Raw genomic sequence first — 21,767 nt, 5'->3', positions numbered from 1 at the left:
TACATTTGCATTTTCCTGAATAGTAATAAAACTGAGCATTCTTTCATATCTTTATTGGCCAGTTGGGTTTCCTTGACTGTGAATAGCTGATTCATATATTTTGTCAACTTTTCTATCTGGCTTTTTTCTTACTGATTTTTAGTTCTCTATACATTCATACATTTAATCAGTATTTTTTGTGCATCTCCTTTATCTCAGGAACAGTTCTAAGTACTAAGAATACAGCTATATGTGATGCCCCGATAAATCCCAGAGTGATTTGAACAGTGAATAAAGAAGTATTTGCAAAGTCCCCTTGGGGGAATGGGAAGAAAGGAGGAAGTATTCAACTTCCCCATTTGGAGAATTCCTGATATTCTTGCAAATAGTGGGGACAACCAAATCAATAGGCTGAGCCCTCGATCTTGGGGTTTGCCCCTATGAAACTTATGCCTGCAAAGGACAGGCTAAACCTACTTAAAATTAGGCCTAAGAGTCACCCTCAGAGAGCCTCGTTTGTTGCTCAGGTGTGGCCTTTCTCTAAACCGACATGGGAAGTGAACTCACTGCCCTCCCCCTCTACGTGGGACGTGACTCCCAGGGGTGTAAACTTCCCTGGCAATATGGGACAGGAATCCTGGGATAGCTGGGACTTGGCATCAAGAGACTGAGACAACCTTCTCAACCAAAAGAGGGGAAAGAGAAATGAGACAAAATAAAGCGTCAGTGGCTGAGAGATTTCAAACAGAGCCGAGAGGTTAATCTGGAGGTTATTCTTATGCACTATATAGATATCCCCTTTTTAGTTTATGGTGTATTGGAATGGCTATAGGGGAGTACCTGAAATTGTAGAGCTGTGTTCCAGTAGCCATGTTTCTTAAAGATGATTGTATAATGATATAGCTTTTACAATGTGGATGTGTGATTTGTGAAAACCATGTGTCTGATGCTCCTTTTATCTAGGGTATGGACAGATGAGTAAAAAGTATGGATAAAAAATAAACAAACAATAGGGCAAACAAAGGTTAAAATAAATTGAGTAGACTGAAATACTAGTGGTCAATGAGAGGGAGGGGTAAGGGGTATGAGATATATGAGCTTTTTCTTCTTTCTTTTGCTGGAGAGATGCAAATGTTCAAAAAATTATGATGGTGATGAATACACAACTATGATATTGTGAGCCATTGATTGTACACCATTTATAGAATGTATGTCAGGAATGTTTTTATATTAGGAATGTTAGTATGTTTGTTAAGGTTTGACAATAAAAATTAAAAAAAAAAAGAATACAGCTATAAACAAAACAGACAAAAACACCTGCCCTAAAGGAGCTTACATTGTATGGAGGAAAGTAAACAATAATTTAGATTGATAAATAAAATAAAGATACAACAGATACTGGTCAATCCTACAGAGAGAAAATAAACAGAGAAGAGGGATAGGGAGCATGTGTGGGAAGGGGATTATCAAATTACAATTTTAAATAAAGTGATCTGGGAAGGTCTCACTGAGAAAGTGACATTTGAGCAAAGACCTGAAGGGTGTGAGGGAACAGGCAGAATGCACAGCACGTGCAAAGGCCTGATTAGTCCTAAGGTCAGCAAGGAATCCATGTGACTAAACAGAGTGAGTTGGAGAACGTGGCAGGAGAGGAAGTCAGAAAGGTGATGATAGCCAGAAGTCGTGAAGTCATCCTTTCTTGGTCACATGCCTTGGGAATATCTTCTCCCAGTCTGTGGCTTGTCTTTTAACTAGGTTAAGTTGACTTGAAGCCATATATTTTGAAATTTAACATGGTCACACTTATCAATCATTGCACTTAATTCTTTATACTTTCCAGTGTCTTAAGTAATCACTCTCATTCCCTATTCCAAGGTTGTACAGATATTCTCCTATTTTCTTCTGAAAGTTGTAAAATCTTGCTTTTCACATTTATATCTTTAATCCACCTAAAATAATGTTTTTCCTATATGGTGCGAGGTAGGAAAATTTTATAATTTTCCATATGCATACTCAATAGCCCCAGCACCATTTAGTGGATAATCTGGTCTTTCCCTGCTGTTTTAAAATGTCATATATTCTGTTCTAGTTTGCTAGCTGCCGGAATGTGATATACGAGAAACAGAACAGCTTTTAAAAAGGGGAATTTAAATGAAATGTGATCCCACCATACAGCATTCAAAAACAAGGGGGGGGGGGATTTATTTAGTTGCAAGTTTACAGTTCTAAAGCCATGAAAATGTCCAAATTAAAGCATGGATATAGAAATGTCCAATCTAAGGCATCCAGGGAAAGATACCTTGGTTCAAGAAGTCCAATGACGTTCAGGGTTTCTCTCTCAACTGGAAAAGCACATGGTGAACATGGTGACATCTGCTAGCTTTCTCTCCTGGCTTCTTGTTTCATGAAGCTCCCCGAGGGGGCATTTTTCTTCTTCATCTCCGAAGGTCTCTGGCTGCATGGGCTCTCATGGTTCTCTTGGTTCTGAAGCTTTTTCCAAAATGTTTCCTCTTTTAAAGGATTCCAGTAAACTAATCAAGACCCACCTGGAATGGGTGGAGTCACATCTCCCTCTAATCAAAGCTTAATACTCACAATGGATGAGTCACATCTCCGTGGAGATGATCTAATCAAGTTTCCAACCTACAGTACTGAATAGGGATTAAAAGAAACAGCTGCCTCCACATGATGGGTCGGCATTAAAACATGGCTTTTCTAGGGTACATAATCCTTTCAAACGAGCACAGTTGCTGAATATCAACTTTCCATATATGTGTGGGTCTGTTCTATATATTGTTCCATTGATCCATCTATCTCCAAACCATACTGTCTTAATTACTATAGTTTTAGAATCACTCTTGGTATCTCGTCCACTAGAGATTCTTGAGCAAATGAATAAAAGTAATTAAAACACTGCTCTGGGAAAAATATTCTTATCACTGTAAAGAGAATAAAATAGTTAAAACAGTGATTAAAGACAACGAGATTCATTTGGGGGGAAATGCAGTAACCCAGATAGGATATCACAAAGGCTGAAAATAAAACAAATGGAGAGAAAACAAGGAATCTAAAAGTAATTCCCCCCAAAATATTAACAAAGTTGAATGGATACAGAGAAAGCAGGAGAGAGAGGAAAGCATATGGCTTTGAAGTTTCAAGCCTAGACCCCTGTGTGAAATGATGAGTTTGATTTGTTATACGGTTTTGTGTATTTTGTTAACAATGGGGTATATTAAATATGAGGTCTGTGCCAGGGATATATATTTGGACGTTCCCTGCCTAGAGATCACCTTGAGAGGGGACAGAGGAGGAGCAAGAGTCTGAGCTTTGAGGAATTTTCTGGTTTAGGGGGTGGAAAGAAGAGGAAGGGTAGAAGAACATCTGAGAGATAGGATAACCCGCATAGTGCATTATAACAGTAATAAGGATTTTTCGACTAGATTTGATATGAGTCCGATTAGCCCAACACCTTTTGAGCCCCCTGATAGTTATGACTGCATTTTGTTCAAAGTCCCCAGAACAATGCTGGCGTCACAGGTAGTATTTAAGATGCATTCCTTGCTGGACATGGTAAAGACGCCCCCAGTCCGTCGTGTCTGTCACTGCAGTTCCACAGCTTGGCCGCAGAGGGCGGAATCTGCGGCGGCCTGGGAAACTGGCGGGGGCGCGAGGCGCCGCTCTCTCTCGGATCAAGCTCTCAGCTCCCGGCTCCGGGCTCTGGGCTCCCGGGTCGAGGCTGGCGGCGCTGAGCCGTTCTGCAAAGTAAGCGTAGCGCAGGCAGGTGGGTGTGAGGGCAAGGGAGGCAGCGTCGTTGGATCCGCCCGCAGTCTGCAGTCCCGCTGATCCCGGAGGCCTCCCCAATGGAGCCGCCGTTCCCGGTCGGAGCCCAGCCCCTTGCCGTATCCGCCTGAGATAAGGGGGAGGGGGAGCCGTATCGGCCCGGGGATGGGGATCGGGGGGGAACTGTGGAACACCGGGGAGGGTGTCGGCTAGTTGGAGAAACCGCCGAGCAGAGCAGGGGGAGGGGGCGCTGGCGCGGGAGGCGATGCCTGGGGGCCAGGGAGGGCGGGCGGAGGGGCGACAGGCTGCCTCGGCACCGCACCACGCCACCCCTCTCCGGCCGTGATTCCAGAGACCCTTGACTAGCGTCCGCATACTATCGAGGGTATGGAGATGAAAGGGCCCCTCCGGGAACCCTGCGCTCTGACCCTAGCCCAGAGGAACGGACAATATGAGTAAGTAACCACCTGATTCCCACAGAAGAGAGGAGCCTCCCCTTACCTCCCAACCCCAAACCACGACCATCCACCCTCTTCCCTCTGGGGTTTTGCGGGCAACAGGTTCAGACCCAGGTGTGAAGTGCGAGAGTGCTCTCCAACGGCGGGGCTCTCCCCCTGCGTTAAGTGGTAGATTGCGTCTATATCGCTCAGTGGGAGGACTCCGTGAACAGGGAGGAAGCCTGGGTTCTTAGTTCCTGCCCCTGCAATTGACGTGTGTTGTGTAACCTTGGGCAAGTTAATAAAGCTTTCTGGGCCTTAGTTTTGTCACCGGTTAAATAAAAATATTAACTACCTTACCTTATAGCCATTCTTTGGAGTTGTAACTGGGGGAATCATAAATGCAGAAGTGTTTTAGGAAAAGTAAAAGCCCTGTAGAAAGGCTTCATTGTTAAACTTACAGGCTTGCCTTTTCTTAACCCCATTCAACTGGTTCCTCCAGTCTCCCCACCCCCCTATTCCATAAAATTCAAAGACCTGCAACTTGCCCCAAGGCAGGGTCATTAATTCAGTAATGGTTTAGTGGAAGCCAGTAACTGCCTCACACATTGGCCTCACACATTGGTAGAGAAAAGGTGATGAAATGTGAAAAAGTATAAACATTTGACATTTTATCAGTGTATCACCTTCCACTCTATTTCTGCCTTGCACATAGGAGCTCAGTAAGACTGCTGACTGATTGAGCAAAAGATTGTTTTCATAAGCTGTCATTATATAGCTGCTAATCTCACTCCCTTGCCACTAAAGCCTCATCTCAAAAATTTCCCATAGTGACCATCTTATCCCATCCACATGTGCCCAAGCCTCCTCTCTTGGGCGTCCACTGCATTTCTTGATTTCTTCTGAGTTTAAAAGTTGTTGACCACTTAAATCCTACCATCTCCCATCATTGGATTCTGCCTAAAAACAGTATCTCTGAATTCCTGCTTTCAGACTCTAGACTGGATTTGTGTCTGTGCTGTCTAAACCTAAAAGAAATTCCCACTAGCCTAGGCTGCCCACTTCTTGCACTGTTGGTGCCACTTTAATTTAGCATCACCTGATTCTATAAAAGTAGTTCTTCCCTAGGTCCTGCTTAGTCAGTTCTGTTGATGTCGGAAATTCATATTGTTTTTCCCAGGTTTCCTCAATCCCTGGAAGACTGGTTTAATAAAACTAAATTCAATAGACAAGTGAATTGAAAACTGAAACAAACTGACACTTCCAAGGCTAGGATAGGGCAGAGAGAATGGATTTGGAATGCAGAGCCTAGGTTGAAATCTCATTTCTGCTATTTTTGAGATGTGACTCTTGGGCAAACCAATGAAATTTTTATCTCTTATTTTCCTTTTATGCCAAATATGATTATGAGGATTAGTTAAAATAACTGCTTTGTTGAGGTGATCACAGCCCAGGATCTGGTTCCTTGGTTTAGTAGGTTTGCAGCTTACTTGGCTAATAAGGGAGTGAATGACTGGCCTTGACATGAGCACTTCATCCTGTCTGGGCTCTTGTACTAGAAGTACTTTTAAACTTGCAGCAGTGGCTGTTCTATTTGAATCCTCCCCATAGAGAAATCAAATTCTTGTATTAGAATTCTGTGCAAGTTACGAGTATAATAACTAACATTTAATGGTTTTAATATGTGCCAGGTACTATTCAAAGCACTTTTCATATGAGGGTTAATATGAAAAAGTAATAATATCATCATTGTTCCCCTTTTATCAATGTAGAAATTGAGGCACAAGTTTGTCACTTGGTCACAGTTAGGAAGTAGCATACTTGAGATTTGAATCTATGCAACATAGCTCAGCTACTCCAGCTCTTAATTACTCTATGCTGTCTCCCAGCTGTGTACGGAGGCTACCATTTCAGTAACCTATCTCAGAATTATGTGGTCTGCTTTTTGAAATAATTTCTTAGAATCCCCTAATACCCTAATGCCATCTATGATCCTTAAATTCTTGTTTCTTGGGTACCTTCTCTGTCTTTGGTGTCCAGAACTTTTTTTACCTTTGACCTTTTTATCCTAGAACTTGAAGCCTATCTTAATCTTTACATCTGGAGCTTTTCCAATCAACCACAGGAGAAATTTGCTTGACAGACCAATGTTACAATTAAAACTAAATATTTTGGAAATGAGACATCAAAACACTAGGGTTCATTTCTTTTTCTCAAGGATAATAGATTATGATAGTACCTGTTAGTTCACCTTAAATCAAAATATGTGTTTCCTAGGAATAATGCTGAGTCAGCATTGACAATATGTCAAATACTGATTTCTGTTTGACATCTATCAAATTCTGATTCCATTGTTTTGCCATATGCCTTTTTAACAAATCTTTTTTGTTCTGAAACGAATTATTACATTTCAGTAGAATTTTTTTTTACTTTTTAAATTGTATAGTATAACATATATACAAAACAAAGAAAGAAAAAGTCAATAGTTTTCAAGCACTCTTCAACAAGTAGTTAAAGGACAGATCCCAGAGTTTGTCATGGGCTACAATACCATCCTCTTAGCTTTTTCCTTCTAGCTGCTCTGGAATATAGGAGGCTGGAAGGAATAAATAATTTTTTTATCATCACAATAAACTTGTTTTTTCTTTTTGTGAAAAATAATATTTATACAAAAAATGAAATAAGTTTCAAAGCACAGTATGACAATTAGTTGTAGAACAGATTTCAGGGTTTGGTATGGGTTACAATTCCACAATTTTAGGTTTACAGTTCAGTAGAATTTTAATGCTTTACTCTTAGCTCTACTGTCTTGCTGCAATTTATTGACTAACACAGATATTCATTAAATGCAGTATTTATTCAATTATCTTTGTTTTTTGGTAGTTTTTAACAATGCAGTCTAGTTGAAGTTTTCTCTGCTAATGTTCAATACCATCTCTAGTATATATTATTTATTTTGAGATTATATTGGTTTGTATTAACTTTCCTCAAAGTAAGCCCTCACCTCTTAAACCTTTATAAGTCTTTTAGGCTTTGACTGGATTTATAAACTCTGCTTGAATCATGAACTTTCTAGGTTGGAAGGGGCCTACACAGTAGTTCTCTAATAACCTTAAAATATAAACCCCTGCAAATTAAGCAAGGAGGACCAGAGCAAAAAGACAGTATTACTATTTTATTTCCCTTAGTTCTATCTAAACAATTTCTTTCCCCAGGTTATCCCCTTCAAACTTAACACATTTGAACAAAAAACCCAAAAAGCTAAAACTTTAAGCACCCCCAAAGACCACAAAATAGAAATCAAACCTTTCAGAGCAATGACATTTTTATTGTCAGAAACTGAATAGTTATACTTAGAAATGAATCCCTTTATATGTTAATTAAGCTAGTTCATTTATTCAGCAAATGTTTAATTGAACACTTACTAGTCAAGAGACAAAACTGATTGTGTCCTTTCAAGGAGCTCGAATCAATGGGGGGGGGTGGATTATAATAACTATAAGAGAGTATTATCACTCTCAAATATCACTCTGTGATATTTAAGCTGGGTCTTAAAGCATAGGTAGACATTCTTCAGGAAGAAAAGAGAGGAGCATTCCTTGCAAAAAGAACCACCTGATGACTTTGGAGAAGCTCGGAGACATTCTGGGCCACTGAAAATAATAAATGAAAGTTAATGTTTCTGGAGTGCATAAGAATTTTAAAAGTCTTGCATTTCATGCTGGGGGACTAAGTTCAGTAATGCTTATTTTAAGAATACCACCGTGAAGTTGGAAGCCAAAGCAACAACACAAGGGATGTGAAGACAATCTGGCTACCTTTGGTCGCTGGGGTTTTGGGTGATCTGGCTGGCCTCCTCTTACTTCTCCATAGACCTGTATGCTTGTTTGAAGAGGTAGAACTATTCTTTGGTCAAAATCATGGGATTATAATCAAAAAACTAATTTTTAAATTTTCTAATGCATTCATTCAACAAACATGAGCGAATTGTATGTGCCAGGAATTGTGCAAGGTGCTTGAAATACTATAATGAAAAGACAGGGATAATTTTGTCTTCATGGAGTTCACATCTAGCTATTAGTTCTTTACTCTAGTGTGCATACTCTAAGGGTGTAAATTCTAATTCATGCTTTTAAGATTGTAAGCAGTTTCTGGAACATAGACTGGTATATGTTTTTTATAGCATATGAGACCAAGTGGGTATTTGGGCATTGATCACCACTAACATCCTCTTAGACCTGGAGCAATATCTAGCTATCATAATACTCAGCTCCAAGGAACTAGATGTAGTAGTCTAATAGATACAGACTAAATTCGTATAACAAGACAGCATTGTATTTTGTTGTTAAATGTCTGGGTTTTGCAGTAGCTATTCATTGATGCATTCTTCTGTTTCCTAGGTTAATAATCCAGTTGCATAAGAAGGAACAGCATGTTCAAGATATCATTCCTATAAATAGCCACTTTAGATGTGTTCAAGGTACTAGCTTTAATTGCTTAGCTAGTTTATAATGTTTTTCCTTGGTCATTATTGCATTGTATAAAACCATACGTGTGTAAAATTTATCACTGCAAGTGAAATGAAATGTATTACTCTTTGCATAAAAAGATAACATCACTAACCTACCATGAGAGGAAGATAAATGCTTTGTCTGAAGAGGCCTTAACAGTTATACTGAACTATATATTGTCTCACCTGCTTCCCTGGCCAGGGTATATAGTCTGTTATCTGTGTGTATAGTCTTTTGTACTGACTGACCTCTATGTGGATTTAAATGACATGTGGGGGCTTAACTGACACACTGCTCGTTGTAAAGCCTCAAGGTTGCCCGTATTCACACACATTCAGCACTTTCTCCCCACACTATTTAAAATGAAAACATTTGGCAGTAAACCTTACATTCACTGTGCTGGGTTCAAATCTTGACATTGGTGAATCATAAGAAAATTGACTCCAGGGAGGAAATATTTGATGTCCTACTCTCAGATTTAGGGGTTGGGAACAGCAACTCAAACATTGGGAGCTTTGTGTAGAAGGTGTCATGTCAAATTGCTCTAGAAAGGAAATTGATTACTAGAGAACAAATGCATTATGTATTCTGTATTGAATATAACTTCTAGGGAAATTTGAGGAGAGCCTTAGAAAAAATGTAATTGAATCTTGACTGTCATTGATTCTTTCTTAAACTACATTTAATTTTTTTTCTAATTACAAAAGTTATGTGTGTGTGTATATATATACACACAAACACATACTATTTGTGTGTATATATATATTACAACACATACTATTTGTGTATATATACATATATATTACACATATATATGGGTATATACATATATATATATATATAAAGTACAGAAAAGTCTAAAGAAAATAAGTCACCAAATTCCTATGGTTCAGAGATAAAATACAACGTTCTTCTTTTTGCTACCACATGTAACTCTCACGGTGGGTGGGGCTCGTACTGTGTATTCAGTTTTTCTTTCTGTTTCACATGCCATTATATTATGAGTGCTTTTCCATAATGTTAACAGCTGTCTGCTATTCCATTTTTTGAATAGCCCATACTATAATTATTCCCCTGTGTTTGACTTTGGGTTTTTTCTTATTTTTCCCTAGTATAAATTATATAATGAACATCTCTGTATATAAATCTTCCTGCAAATATCTTATTTCCTTAGGGTTTATTCCTATAATTGGAATTACTAAGTCATAGAATATGTTTTTTTGAAGGCAACATGTATTAACAATTTAAAATACCTGCAGAAGAATAGTATCTACATTGTGTAGAAAAATGAAATCATAGCTGTTTAGCCTTGTGAGGCATTTTAAGCAAGACACCTACATGTCTTAGTAAGTTGCTGTGGTCACCTAACTTTTCAATTTGTAAACACCCTTTGTTACTTACCCAGGCCTTTAACAAGGAGAAAAGACAAAGAGCATGACTTCAGACTAGTGTCCTATTAGCTCTGTACTTTTTTGTACTAGGTTTTCTTTCCTTGTTCCTCTTAATATTGTTTTTAATAAGAAATAGACAACAGATTGTTAGATTGCAGTGCTTCTTGACATCTGGGAAAATATGTGCACAGGCACGCAGTGTTTTCCCATGATGAAAGGCACTTACCTCCTTGAGTTTTCACATCCTTTCAATTTCCTGACTTGATTAGACTGTTTTGAAAACATTCTATAAATGCTCATGTTTTATGAAACTAAAAGTTACTGATGAACAACAGTGAGGCCCTCTTTCCTTTGTTCATCATGATAGCAATAGTATTGAGACTATTTTCTGTCTAATATTAGACAACTCAGTTCCTTACTAATTCTCTTATTGTACCTGAACAATGAGTGATATATACATTATAAATATATACAGTCTAATGAGTGAGCTAGGAAAGGTTGAAACCGCTCCATCAGGCCGGGGTAGATCTAAGCTAATCCAAAGGAGCCAATGTCCAGAGTTTAGCCAGAAGGGTCGGGAAGGTGCTAATGTCAAATCGAGAGAAGTCAGAGAGGAACAGGTAGATTGGGTCTAGACATTTTAGCTAATGAAGGAAGCCCAGGAGAGCCATTGAGATGAAAGAGACCTCTGAACTTGGAGTTCAGAGTTCTGAACTGTGCCTGTCTTATACTTTTGGGTGTGGTGGGCCTTGGGCCCATAACTGTTCATTGAAGTCTGAACTTCAGGTATGTTCTGCCCCTATGTGGGGCAGGGACAGAGATAATGAGATGACTGGGAAATTTTCAGAGAATAAATCTGAGTTAAGAAAGTAATTCACTTTGGGGCCTTTGAGGTCATTTCCTTGGTTTACTGTTAGAAGTATCTTAATGACACTAGGTTATATTAAGTCAATAAGTTACAGTTGAGAGGAATTAAACTTGAATTAACATGTTTTTTTCCCTACTGTTTGTCATTCCATTGATTTTCTTTGCTATTTGGTTACTTAATTCATTTTTCTTTTAGTTGAATTGGCTCATAATTGTTCAAGCCTAGTGCTGTTAAGATCTTTTTTTTAAAACTACTAAACAGGGCGGGCCACAGTGGCTCAGCAGGCAGAGTTCTCACCTGCCATGCCAGAGATCTGGGTTCATTTCCCGGTACCTGCCCATGTATTATAAAAAAAAAACTAGACAAAAAAGCAAAGGATTTTTTTCTGAATGTGTTCTAAGATCTAGGAGTATTGGCTAAGAGAAGCATTCATTTAGTTAGGCATATAATTCTTTTGATTGTAATGAATGGTTTTTTCTTCCCTGATCCTATTCTTTTTTTTTTTCCCCCCCTCAGAGGCAGAAGAGACTCTTTTGATTGATATAGCATCAAACAGTGAGTATTTTTCTGAATGGAATTGGTTTCCATTCAACAAATATTTACTTGAATACCTGCTATATTTAAAGCACCTTTTTGCACATCTTTTATTTTTATCATTTTATCCTGTATTTTCCATTTTCTTAAGGCAGCCATATGAAACAGCATTGGGAGGAATGCTAAAAAAAAAAATTAGGCTAAGCTTAAGAAAAAAAGCAGTGGCTGGCAAAAATTTTTGTACATATTGAAAATACATTCTGAACTTCTTAGAGCTACCAGTATTGTTATTCTTGGTAAAATCATTGTTGTGGAGTTGATAATTGTAGGGTAAAATGTTTAAAACACATGAAGATTATTGGTTGTGATTTTTTTTTGGTTATTTTTATACTGCTATTACGTTTTAAGTTTTTTCCACCCTATTTTTATGTATGTATGTTAACGCATGATGTTTTCCTTTTTTGTTATAATATTTTGGGAAGCTACGGAGTCCCTTAAATTACTTGTCCCAGGCATAGCTTTTGGTCTTTTTTTTTTTAAAGTTCCGTCCCCTCAGTGCATCTGATTCTTTATCAGAGGGAACATGGTCTTCCTTCTCCATGTCTCTGTTCTCTCGTTTTTATCTGTTTGAATAAAATCCTCATTCACTTTCTGTGCATGATGTTTTTTGATTGTCACGTAATATTGTTAGGGGGAGGAGAAAATGGGCACTCCACTGCTACTGTGGTTACTCTGAAGTTGCTATAGAAAAAAAGAGAGTCTCTGAACCACATGAATCTAAATCAAACCAATTGCCTTATAGTTAACACGTGGTTGAGTTGTTGGATGCGTGGGACTTGGCACTTAAGAGCTATGGATTATACATAACTTTGTTTAGACACAGTCCCTGCCCTTGACACCATCAGTTTGAGTTGAATGGTTTAAGTTGGCTTTTTCTGGTTCTGGTTTATTATTCTTTTCTTTTGTCATGAATCTTAGAAACCTTAAGGGCTGATTCTGAAAGACTAAGTAAACCCAGCTTCTGGATTCTATTGCAGGTATCTGAGAAAGAAAATAACTTAATACCTATGTCTTATTCTCCTTTGAGAGGAGAAGGCAAAAACAACACTAAGAAAGCAAAACTAGAGCAGAGGTTGTTCATCAGCAATGCAGCCAAAATGCCTTATTCTTTTTTTTTTAATATTTTTATTGACAAATCTTCACACACATTCAGTCCACACATAGTATACAATAGTAGCTCAGAATATCATCGCATAGTTGTGTATTAATCATCATAATCATTTTTAGAACACTTGTAATCACTCTAGAAAAAGAAATAAAGGCAAAAAACTCATACATACCATACCCCTTACCTACCTCTCATTAACCACTAGTATTTCCAGCTACCCAATTTATTTTGCCCCTTATCCCCCCTATTGTTTATTTATTTTTATCCAAATTTTTTTACTCATGTGTCCATACCCTGGATAAAAGGAGCATCAGACACAAGGTTTTCACAATCACACAGTCACATTGTAAAAATTATATCTTTATACAGTCTTCAAGAATCAAGGCTACTGGAACACAGCTCAGCAGTTTCAGGTACTTCTCTCCGGCCACTCCAATACACCATAAACTAAAAAGGGATATCTATATAATGGATAAGAATAACCTCCAGGATAACCTCTCAACTCTGTTTGAAATCTCTCCGTCACTGAAACTTTATTTTGTCTCATTTCTCTCTTCCCCCTTTCGGTCAAGGTCAAAACGCCTTGTTCTTGAGGTGGCAAGAGATATTTGATCCAAAGCTGAGAAGTTGAACTAAACTTTGCCTTTTCTCTTATAAGCATCTAATTTGCAGCATTAATTTTATTGTAACCTCACCTTATGTTATTGAAATTAGCCGTGTCCAGAGTTCAAGATACTGGGTCACAGGGGAAGAATAGTTAAGTGATTGCTTGAATAAAATCCTTTTTCTGCCCATTTAGTAAAGTCTGCACTGAAACTAGATTTTATTTTGATCCTTGGGCTTCATACATAAAACTTCAGAGCACACACTGTGTTGTAGCAGGGGGACCCTGCATATATCTGTCAGGCCTGATTTCACTGTAAATAGATTTTTTTCCATTTTTCCATTGTCAGGATATTGGTATTAAATGCTTTTCAAATAATTTGTTCTGGTAAAGGTAATATATCTTGATTATATATAGTTTAGAAAATTCAAATGTTTTAAGTATCAAATAAAAATGATGCTTCTTCAATCCATAGATCACCAATTTGGTTAACATTTTGATGTATTTCCTTCCAGTCTTTTATTTTTATTTTACATAATTCAAATCCTCATATGGCTGCTGTTGATTAAGTCCTATATATGTCTGTTAGGTGTAGTTGGTTTATAGAATTATTCAAGTCTGTTTCCTTATTGATCTTCTGTCCAGGTATTCTATCCATTATTGAAGTTGGTATATTAAAGTCTCTTACTATTGATGTAGAACCGTCTATTTCTTTCAAATCTGTTCATATTTGCTTCATATATTTGGGGGCTCTGCCGTTGGGTGCATAAATATTTGTAATTGTTATTTCTTCTTGTTGAATTTGTCCTTTATCAGTATAAAGTTATCCTCTTTGTCCTTTGAAACAGTTTTTTACTTACTGTCCATTTTATCTGATTAGTATAGCTACCCTAGCTCTCTTTCAGTTACTATTTGCAGTCTGTTCTTGTCCATCCTTTGACTTTCAACCTACTTGTAACTTTGAAATTAAGGTGAATCGCTAGTAAACTGCATATAGTTGGGTTATGCTTTTTTATCCATCTGACAATCTCTGTCTTTTGACCATAAAGTTTAATTCATTTACATTTAAAGTAACATTTAAATACAGGACTTTCTTCTGCCATTTTATATATGGGTTTTATAAATCTTATACCCTTGTTGTCCTTTAATTCTTCCACCAATACCTTCTTTCATATTTATTTGGGGTTTTGTAGTGTATCATTTTAGTCCCTTCTCATTTCCTTCTGTTTATATTTTTCAGATATTTTCTTGGAAGTTACCAAGGGGCTTAAATTTAAGATAATAAATCTATAGCAGTCTTTTTGATTTGATACTAACTTAAACTTGGTAGCACACACAAACACTGTTCCTTTACCACTTCACCTTCCCCCCACCTTTCTTTGGACTTTAAAAAAATTATACCTTTATACATTGTATATCCAAAACCGTAGATTTATCATTTGTATTTTAGAACTGGGAACAAGAAAGAAGTGGATTTATGTACAAAAAATACAACACAATATTACAAGCATCTCTAATTACCCATGTTGTTACCTTTACTGGATATCTTTATAATTGTATACTACTTCAGTCCACTTTCTAGAGTCCTTTCATTTCAATGTGAAGCATTCCCTTTAATATTGCTTGTAGGGTGTGTCTAGTGATGATGAACTCCCTCTCCTTTTGTTTATCTAGGAATGTCTTAATCTCTCCCTCATTTTTGTGCTGTCATTTTAATCTTAATAAAATATATAATTCCAAATTACACAGAGAACAAATCCATCCACTCACCATTGATAACATTTTAGACGTATTTTCTATAAAAAATTTAGCATTTGATTGGAATGAACACATTATGATAGTTTCTAAAGGTAGAGTGTTCCCATCCCTATCCCTATTATTGAGAAATTTTAAAAAATAAAGAAAAGTACAAAAAAATAAGAGAAAATTTCCATATACCACAATCCAGAACTAACCAATATCTTGTTATATTTACTTGGAGTCTTTTTTAAGAGAAATGGTTATTTATATATAAAACTGCAATCCCCTTTTACCAATCCCCACTCCACCTCCCACGTTTATTCCTTTCTCTCCTCCACTCTTCACAGCCAATCACTATCAAGAGTTTGGTATGTATCCTTGCAATTCTTTTCAGAAATATTTACATATAATATGCATCCATTGCCAATATATACTACTGAAATTTATGAGGGAAATCTTTATTCAAATTTACAAAGATTTCATTGTACTATATATGCATCATTGTACAACTTGATTCTTCCCTCTCAACATGATTTTTGAGATCTTTCTCTGTTAATGCATGTTGCATTTTACAGACATAGTATTCCACCATAAGAATTTTCCATTTCGTTCCTGGTGGACATTTACGTTGTCATCAATTTTTGACTATGACAGATCATGCCACAGCAGGTATCCTCTTGGTATTTCCTGGTATACATACTCAGAGAATTGCTAGGTATTTTAAAATTTTATTTTAAGAAATACTCTCCTATTCTCAAGATGACTTAAGAATATAGCTTTTTCATGTTACTGTTTTAACCCCTTTGCATTTCATTTTGTATATGGTTTATCCCTTCTTGCACAACAAATACCTCCAAATTATTTTTTAAATAGTCCCATTATTTCATCACTTCTTGATGCCATTTCTATCATATTCCAAATTCTTATAAGTGTGTGAGTCTGTTTCTGGGCTCACTTCTGCTGCATCAACACCACAGGAGTTTTATATTATTTGTAGATGATATCTAGTATTGTCTCTTGCTTTCCAACACCTACAGCTTGGTTAGGATCTCCAGATCTATGAAAGCAATGATGACAGTAGGCATCTGTTTCTTCGCAATTTTACTGGGAATGCTTCTAAAAGTTTCAGTATAACCTTTGTGGTAGGTTTTTTGTTGGCCACAGGCTTTATATCATATGAATGTCTGTCTTGTCAATATTTAATTTCTGGTATCCCATAAGTTTTCAGTTCTTCTTTCCCTCATCCATGGTGCTGCTTTAGAACAGTGATTTCTGATGTGCTATGAAATATAAATTCCTGATTAAAAAAAACTTCACATCTTCAAGGTATTCTTATGGTTTTTAATGAGTATGAATTTTCTGGTGTCTAATGTAGTGTGACTTCTGGCTGAAAGCTTTCCCACATTCACTACATTGATGAAGCTTCTTACCTGTGTGTATTCTCAAATGTAGAGCAAGAGTTGAAAACTGAGAGAAGGCTTTCCCACATTCGTTACAACCATAGGGTTTCTCACCTGTATGGCTTCTCACATGCACAGTAAGAGATGAGCTTTGAGAGAAGGCTTTTCCACATACATTGCATTCATAAGGTCTATCACCTGAATGAATTCTCACATAGACGATCAGTGATGTTCATTGAGAGAAGGCTTTTCCACATTCATTACATTCATAAGGTTTCTCTCCAGTGTGAAAGTTTTGATGTTTTATGAGGTACTTCTTCTGGCCAAAAGCTGTGCCACATTCACTACATTTAAAGTGTTTTTCTCCAATATGAATTTTCTCATGCTCAGTAAGGTTTGATTTGCCACTGAAGGTTTTCCCACACTCCTTACATACAAAGGATTTCTCTCTCTTGTGAGTTCTCTAGTGTCTAATGAGGTTTGACTTCTGTATGAAAGCTTTTCCATAATCCTTATACTCAAATGGTTTCTCACCAATGTGAATCTTCTGATGGGTAAGGAGGTTTCCCTTCTGGCTGATTTCCACACCCGTTGCATTCAAAAAGCTTCTCTCAGTATGAGTGTTTTGATGTTTAATAACATACTGCTTTTGGCTGAAGGCTTTTCCACATTCATTATATTCAAAAGGTTTCTCTCTAGTATGAAAATGTTCATGCTCAGTGAGGTTTGATTTGTGGTTGAAGACTTTCCCTCATACCTTACAGGCAAAGGGGGTTTCCACACTATAAAGTCTCTGCTGACTGAGGTTTGACATCTGTATGGAAGCTTGCCCACATTCACAAGGTTTCTCTCCAATATGAATTTTTTGATGAATGAGGATTTACTTTTGGCTTAAGATTTTTCAACATTTCTTACGTTTATATGGCTTTTCCCCGTATTGCCTTTCAAACATAGAGTAAGAAATGAGATTCCAGAGAAAACTTTATCATATTCAGTATATTCAAAGGTTTCTTTCCTGTATAAATTTTCTAATGTTCAATGAAGTTCTGTTACATTCACGGATTTCTCTCCAGTATGAATTTTCTTCTGCTCAATGAGATTTGTCATCTAGCTAAAGGCATTTCAATATTCCTTAGAAGCACAGGATTTCTCTCCAGGATGACTTGTACATTTAATGAAATATGACATGTGAATGAAAGAAGTTTTCCCAAATTCAGTACATTCATATGGTGTCTCTCTAGTATGAATGCTCTGTTATCAGTGTGGTTCAAATTTTTAAACACAGGACATTTTCACACTGATTTGCACTTTATGGGGATTATTGTCACCAGGAGTAAGCTGTGACAGAAGGAATTAACAAACTGTTGATTCTTCCCCAAGCAGCTTCCTTCATGATGATATAAGTCTAAATCACATTTCAAACTCTTACTGGGTGAGTTCAAAGAGGGGCTGTTTTAAAAAAACTGTTCTGAGTTCAGAGGAAATATTTTTCCAATTTTCTTATTTTCATTGCCTTTCCCCCCAGTCTATTCTTTACTGAAGATGGATGCAACCCATTCCTCAAAGCCTCTCTATCTTCTTAGGCTTCTTCTGGACAGACTTTCTTTCCACTTCTTTCTCCACCATCCAGGTTGTCTTTCCAGGGTTTGGTCACTTTATAACCTGTTGGAGTGATCAGGGAAGGTCTCTCTGAAGAAGTAACTTAAAACCAACTATTTTTGAACAGAGGGCATGAAGAAGAACTCAGGCCTTACTGGTCTCATGAGCCCTCCCTGAGGCATTCATGAAAGGATAAGCTTTGGACAATTAGGAATGACTTAAAGAAGCCTTGGCATAAAGACCAGAAGTGAGCACTCTTGGGCAAATCCATTTGTAGGAATCTACTTTAAGGATACTCCTCCTAATTTCACACCAAATGGACCCAGGGCAAGGACGCACCCCAGACAAAAACCAAAATGTCCACTCTCTCCCTCGTTTTTGAAGACAGTCTTGCCAGATATAAAATTCTTGCTTGTCAGTTGTTTTCTTTCAGCACTTTAAATATTTTGACCCATTGCCTTTTTGCCTCCATGAGAAATTGACGCTTAATGTTACTGAGTTTTCCTTGTACATACTTGTTGGTTTTCTCTTGTAGCTTTCAGAACTCTTTGTCATTGGCATTGGCAGTTTGATTAATATGTGTCTGGCCATAGTTCTCTTTTATTTTATCCTGTTTGGGGTTCATTGGGATTCTTACATGTAAAAATCCACGGCCTTCATTAAAATTTGGAAGTTTTCTGCTATTATATCTTTAACTATACTTTCTGCCCCGTTCTCTCTTTCTTCTCCCTCTGGTACTCCCATAATGTTTATATTGGTATGCTTGATAGTGTCCCACAGGTCACTTAGGTTCTGTTCACTTTTTTCCTTCCTGCTCTAAGCCTGAATCCTTTCAAGTGTCTTGTCTTCTAGTTCACTAATTCTTTCTTCTTCTAGCTTCAGTGTGCTGTTGACACCCTCTAGGGAATTTTTCATTTCAGTTATTTTGGTCATCAACTGCAGCAATTCTCTTTGGTTCTTTTCCATACTTTCTGTTTCTTTTTTGAGATTTCTGCATTGTTCAGTCATCATTTTCCTCATATTCTTCAGTTGTTTCTTTGTGTGTTCCTTTATGTGCTTGAATATATTGAACATCATGATTTTAAAGTTGTTGTCCAGTATATCGAAAGTTTGGTATTCTTTCTTCGTTGATGGTTTCTTAATTGTTACCTTCTTCCTTTGGATGAGTCATCATTTCCTGTTTCTCTGTTCATCTTATGATCTTGTACGGCACACATTTTTTAAAAATGCTTTTAACATTTTTAAATATGAAATATAACATTTATACAAAAAAAAGCAATAAATCTCAAAGCACATCGCAGGAAGTAGTTTGAAACAGATTTCAGAGTTTGTTATGGGTTACTATTCCACAATTTTAGGTTTTTCCTTCTTGCTGCTCTAAGACACTGGAGACTAAAAGAAATATCAATTTACGGATTCAGCAGTTGTACTCATTTGTTAAATTCTATCTTCTCTTCTATAACTCTTCCTTCTCCTTTGATCCCTCTCCCAATCTTTAGGGGTATTTCAATTATACCCTTTCAGACTTTTTCATGTTGGAAAGGGGGGATGGGGGATGGAACTAGTTGATGTTCCTGGAAACGCTGGCCCCTTTGAGCTTCAGAACTTAATGGCCTAGGAACCCATCTGGAGATTGTAGATTTCTGGAAAGTAATCTTAGTATGTGAAACTTTTGTAAGATCTCAGATAGAGCCCTAGGTGTTGTTTAGGATTAACAGGAATGGCTTTGGTTGGGATTTGGCGAACTGTGGTAATTAGCAATATCTAGCTAAAGCTTGCCTAAGAGTAGCCTCCAGAATATCCTCTTGACTCTATTTGAACTTTGTTAGCCACTGATACCTTATTTTGTTACATTTCCTTTCCCTCTTTTAGTCAGGCAGGCATTGTAAACCCATGGTTCCAAGGTCAGACTATCCCTACGAGTCACATCCCACATTGCCAGGGTGACTTTCACCCCACATGTCATGTCCCACGTGGTGGGGAGGGTAATGGATTTTCCTTGCAGAGTTGGACTTAGAGAGAGAGAGAGGCCACATCTGAGCAACAAAAGAGATTTTCTGGAAGTAACTCTAAGGCATAATTGTAGGGAGCCTTAGGTTCTCTGAGTACAATGTATATTTTAACATTAATTCTGGGACTCAGTCCTGAGCTAGTATACAGGTAGTGATAAAACAGAGATGTCCTTGCATGCCAGAAGCTAACAAAAACAGACAGGCCAACAAACACAAAAAAACACCTTTTTTTCTGCAAATTGATTCTGCATTGGCTGGTGCTATCCTTCACAGTTCAGCCCTCCTATCAAGAAGTTCAGCTAGATCTTTGGCCTCAACATGAGGCCAAAGGAAGTGCAGAATTCTCTGTCTTTTTTGAGTCTTAGTCTTGTCCTGGGCTTCTGCTTACCCATGGCCTTTAGTATTCCCGTGTACAAGAATCTGTCAGTAATCCTCTTCCCCAGTACTTTTGACCCAATCATTTCTTACATTGCTTTAGATGTCCACAAGCTGCTTCTGCCTCAGGGCAAGTTCTGAGAGAGTAAGCCAGAGATGTTTCCTAGTTCAGTCTTTCAGGTTGCTACCTGAGCCAAAGATGTGTTTCCTAGTTCAGTCTTTCAAGCTGCCACCTTATATATTAGCATCAACATACTGGCACCCAAGTGTGTGCATAGATGTTACTCTTCCCTCCAGAACAGGGTCGGGGACCCACAGTGGGAGTGCAGCCTAGCTTCACACCAAGCCAGGGGTGGGAGAGGGGCAGGCAAGAGTACCTTGAGCTTCTCCCATTTTTAAAGCTGTAGGGTTTTTTTTCCTTAGCTAGGCACTTGCCCAGTTACTGAAACCCTTTAATTGTTTTCTGGAGTTTTGAGGAACTTGGCTGGGTTATTTTGCTAATTTTTCAAAGATTCTATGGGGGAATAGCTCCTTGGAAAATTTTACGCTACCATGTTGGTAGAGTGGCCAGTGTCAGTATTTTCTAAAAGCACCTCTGGGGTGCACAGGTGATTCAGTGGTAGAATGCTTGCCTTTCATGCGGGAGACCAGGGTTCAATTCCTGGACTATGCAACCCCCCCCCCCCCCAAAAAAAAACACCTCTGGTAATTCTAATGCATCCTTAGTTAAGAACCACTGACAGGTGTAGGGAATGAATGCTTGGAGAAGTTGAGGTTGTAGGAGAATTTGCTGATTGCTAAGAGTGGAAGTCCTAAGGCATTTGGAAGGGAGAAGAGTGCATTGTCTTCTTTCCACAAAACATTGTGTGATAGCATGCAGTTATTTTGCAAGCAGTTTCTGTAATCTGGCCATTAAATGGGTCAGTGTATTTTTTATTTGCTAAAACATATCTTTCAAGGATTATGGGAGAGGAAGAATATGTGTTCTTGTTCTTCATTTCTATCAGATAGAAACTACTTTTCTTTGTTTTATCCCTTTTAATATAAATTATCTGAGAAAGAAAGGACTTGTTATGCCCTGAAGGAGGTTTTCCCTGTATCTTCAAGGCTGCTACTGAATGGCAGTTTGTATTCATTCCCTCTCCTTTTTTATCTTGTTACAGTGACACCTCATCAATTTTCTTATCTCTGGTCCTCTTGTGTGCCTTCTGTATTCATTTTTTCTCCATTTTTTGTATCTTTTCTTCTGTGATTACTAATTTTAATCTCTCTCTCTTTTTTTTAACCCAAACTTCGAATATAAAAACATCAGGAAATACAAAAAAATAAATAAGAGCCAAAGGAATAGACATGGATTTCCACCATAAGA

At 37.6% G+C, this 21,767-nt stretch overlaps 1 protein-coding gene and 1 pseudogene across 4 annotated transcripts in view; one reads left to right on the top strand and one right to left on the bottom strand.

Moving 5' to 3' along the window:
* The first annotated feature begins 3,636 nt into the window (after positions 1-3,636).
* Positions 3,637-21,767, top strand: part of OCRL (OCRL inositol polyphosphate-5-phosphatase) — a 54,086-nt gene continuing 35,955 nt past the window's right edge. For 3 of the 4 annotated variants that reach the window (XM_077144861.1, XM_077144857.1, XM_077144856.1), the window contains exons 1-4: positions 3,637-3,878; positions 4,135-4,214; positions 8,597-8,676; positions 11,483-11,521. In XM_077144861.1, the coding sequence (XP_077000976.1) occupies positions 3,840-3,878; positions 4,135-4,214; positions 8,597-8,676; positions 11,483-11,521 (238 nt within the window). In that variant the 5' untranslated portion in view covers positions 3,637-3,839. The remainder of the gene's footprint in view (positions 3,879-4,134; positions 4,215-8,596; positions 8,677-11,482; positions 11,522-21,767) is intronic. The other variant, XM_077144860.1, reaches the window with a different exon arrangement.
* On the bottom strand, positions 16,354-17,226 carry LOC143671501 (uncharacterized; annotated as a pseudogene).

This window comes from Tamandua tetradactyla, chromosome X, assembly GCF_023851605.1.
Source record: "Tamandua tetradactyla isolate mTamTet1 chromosome X, mTamTet1.pri, whole genome shotgun sequence".
Lineage (NCBI taxonomy): Eukaryota > Metazoa > Chordata > Mammalia > Pilosa > Myrmecophagidae > Tamandua > Tamandua tetradactyla.
The sequence above is the reverse complement of the archived record's forward strand: the minus strand, read 5'-3'. Positions and strand labels throughout refer to the sequence as shown.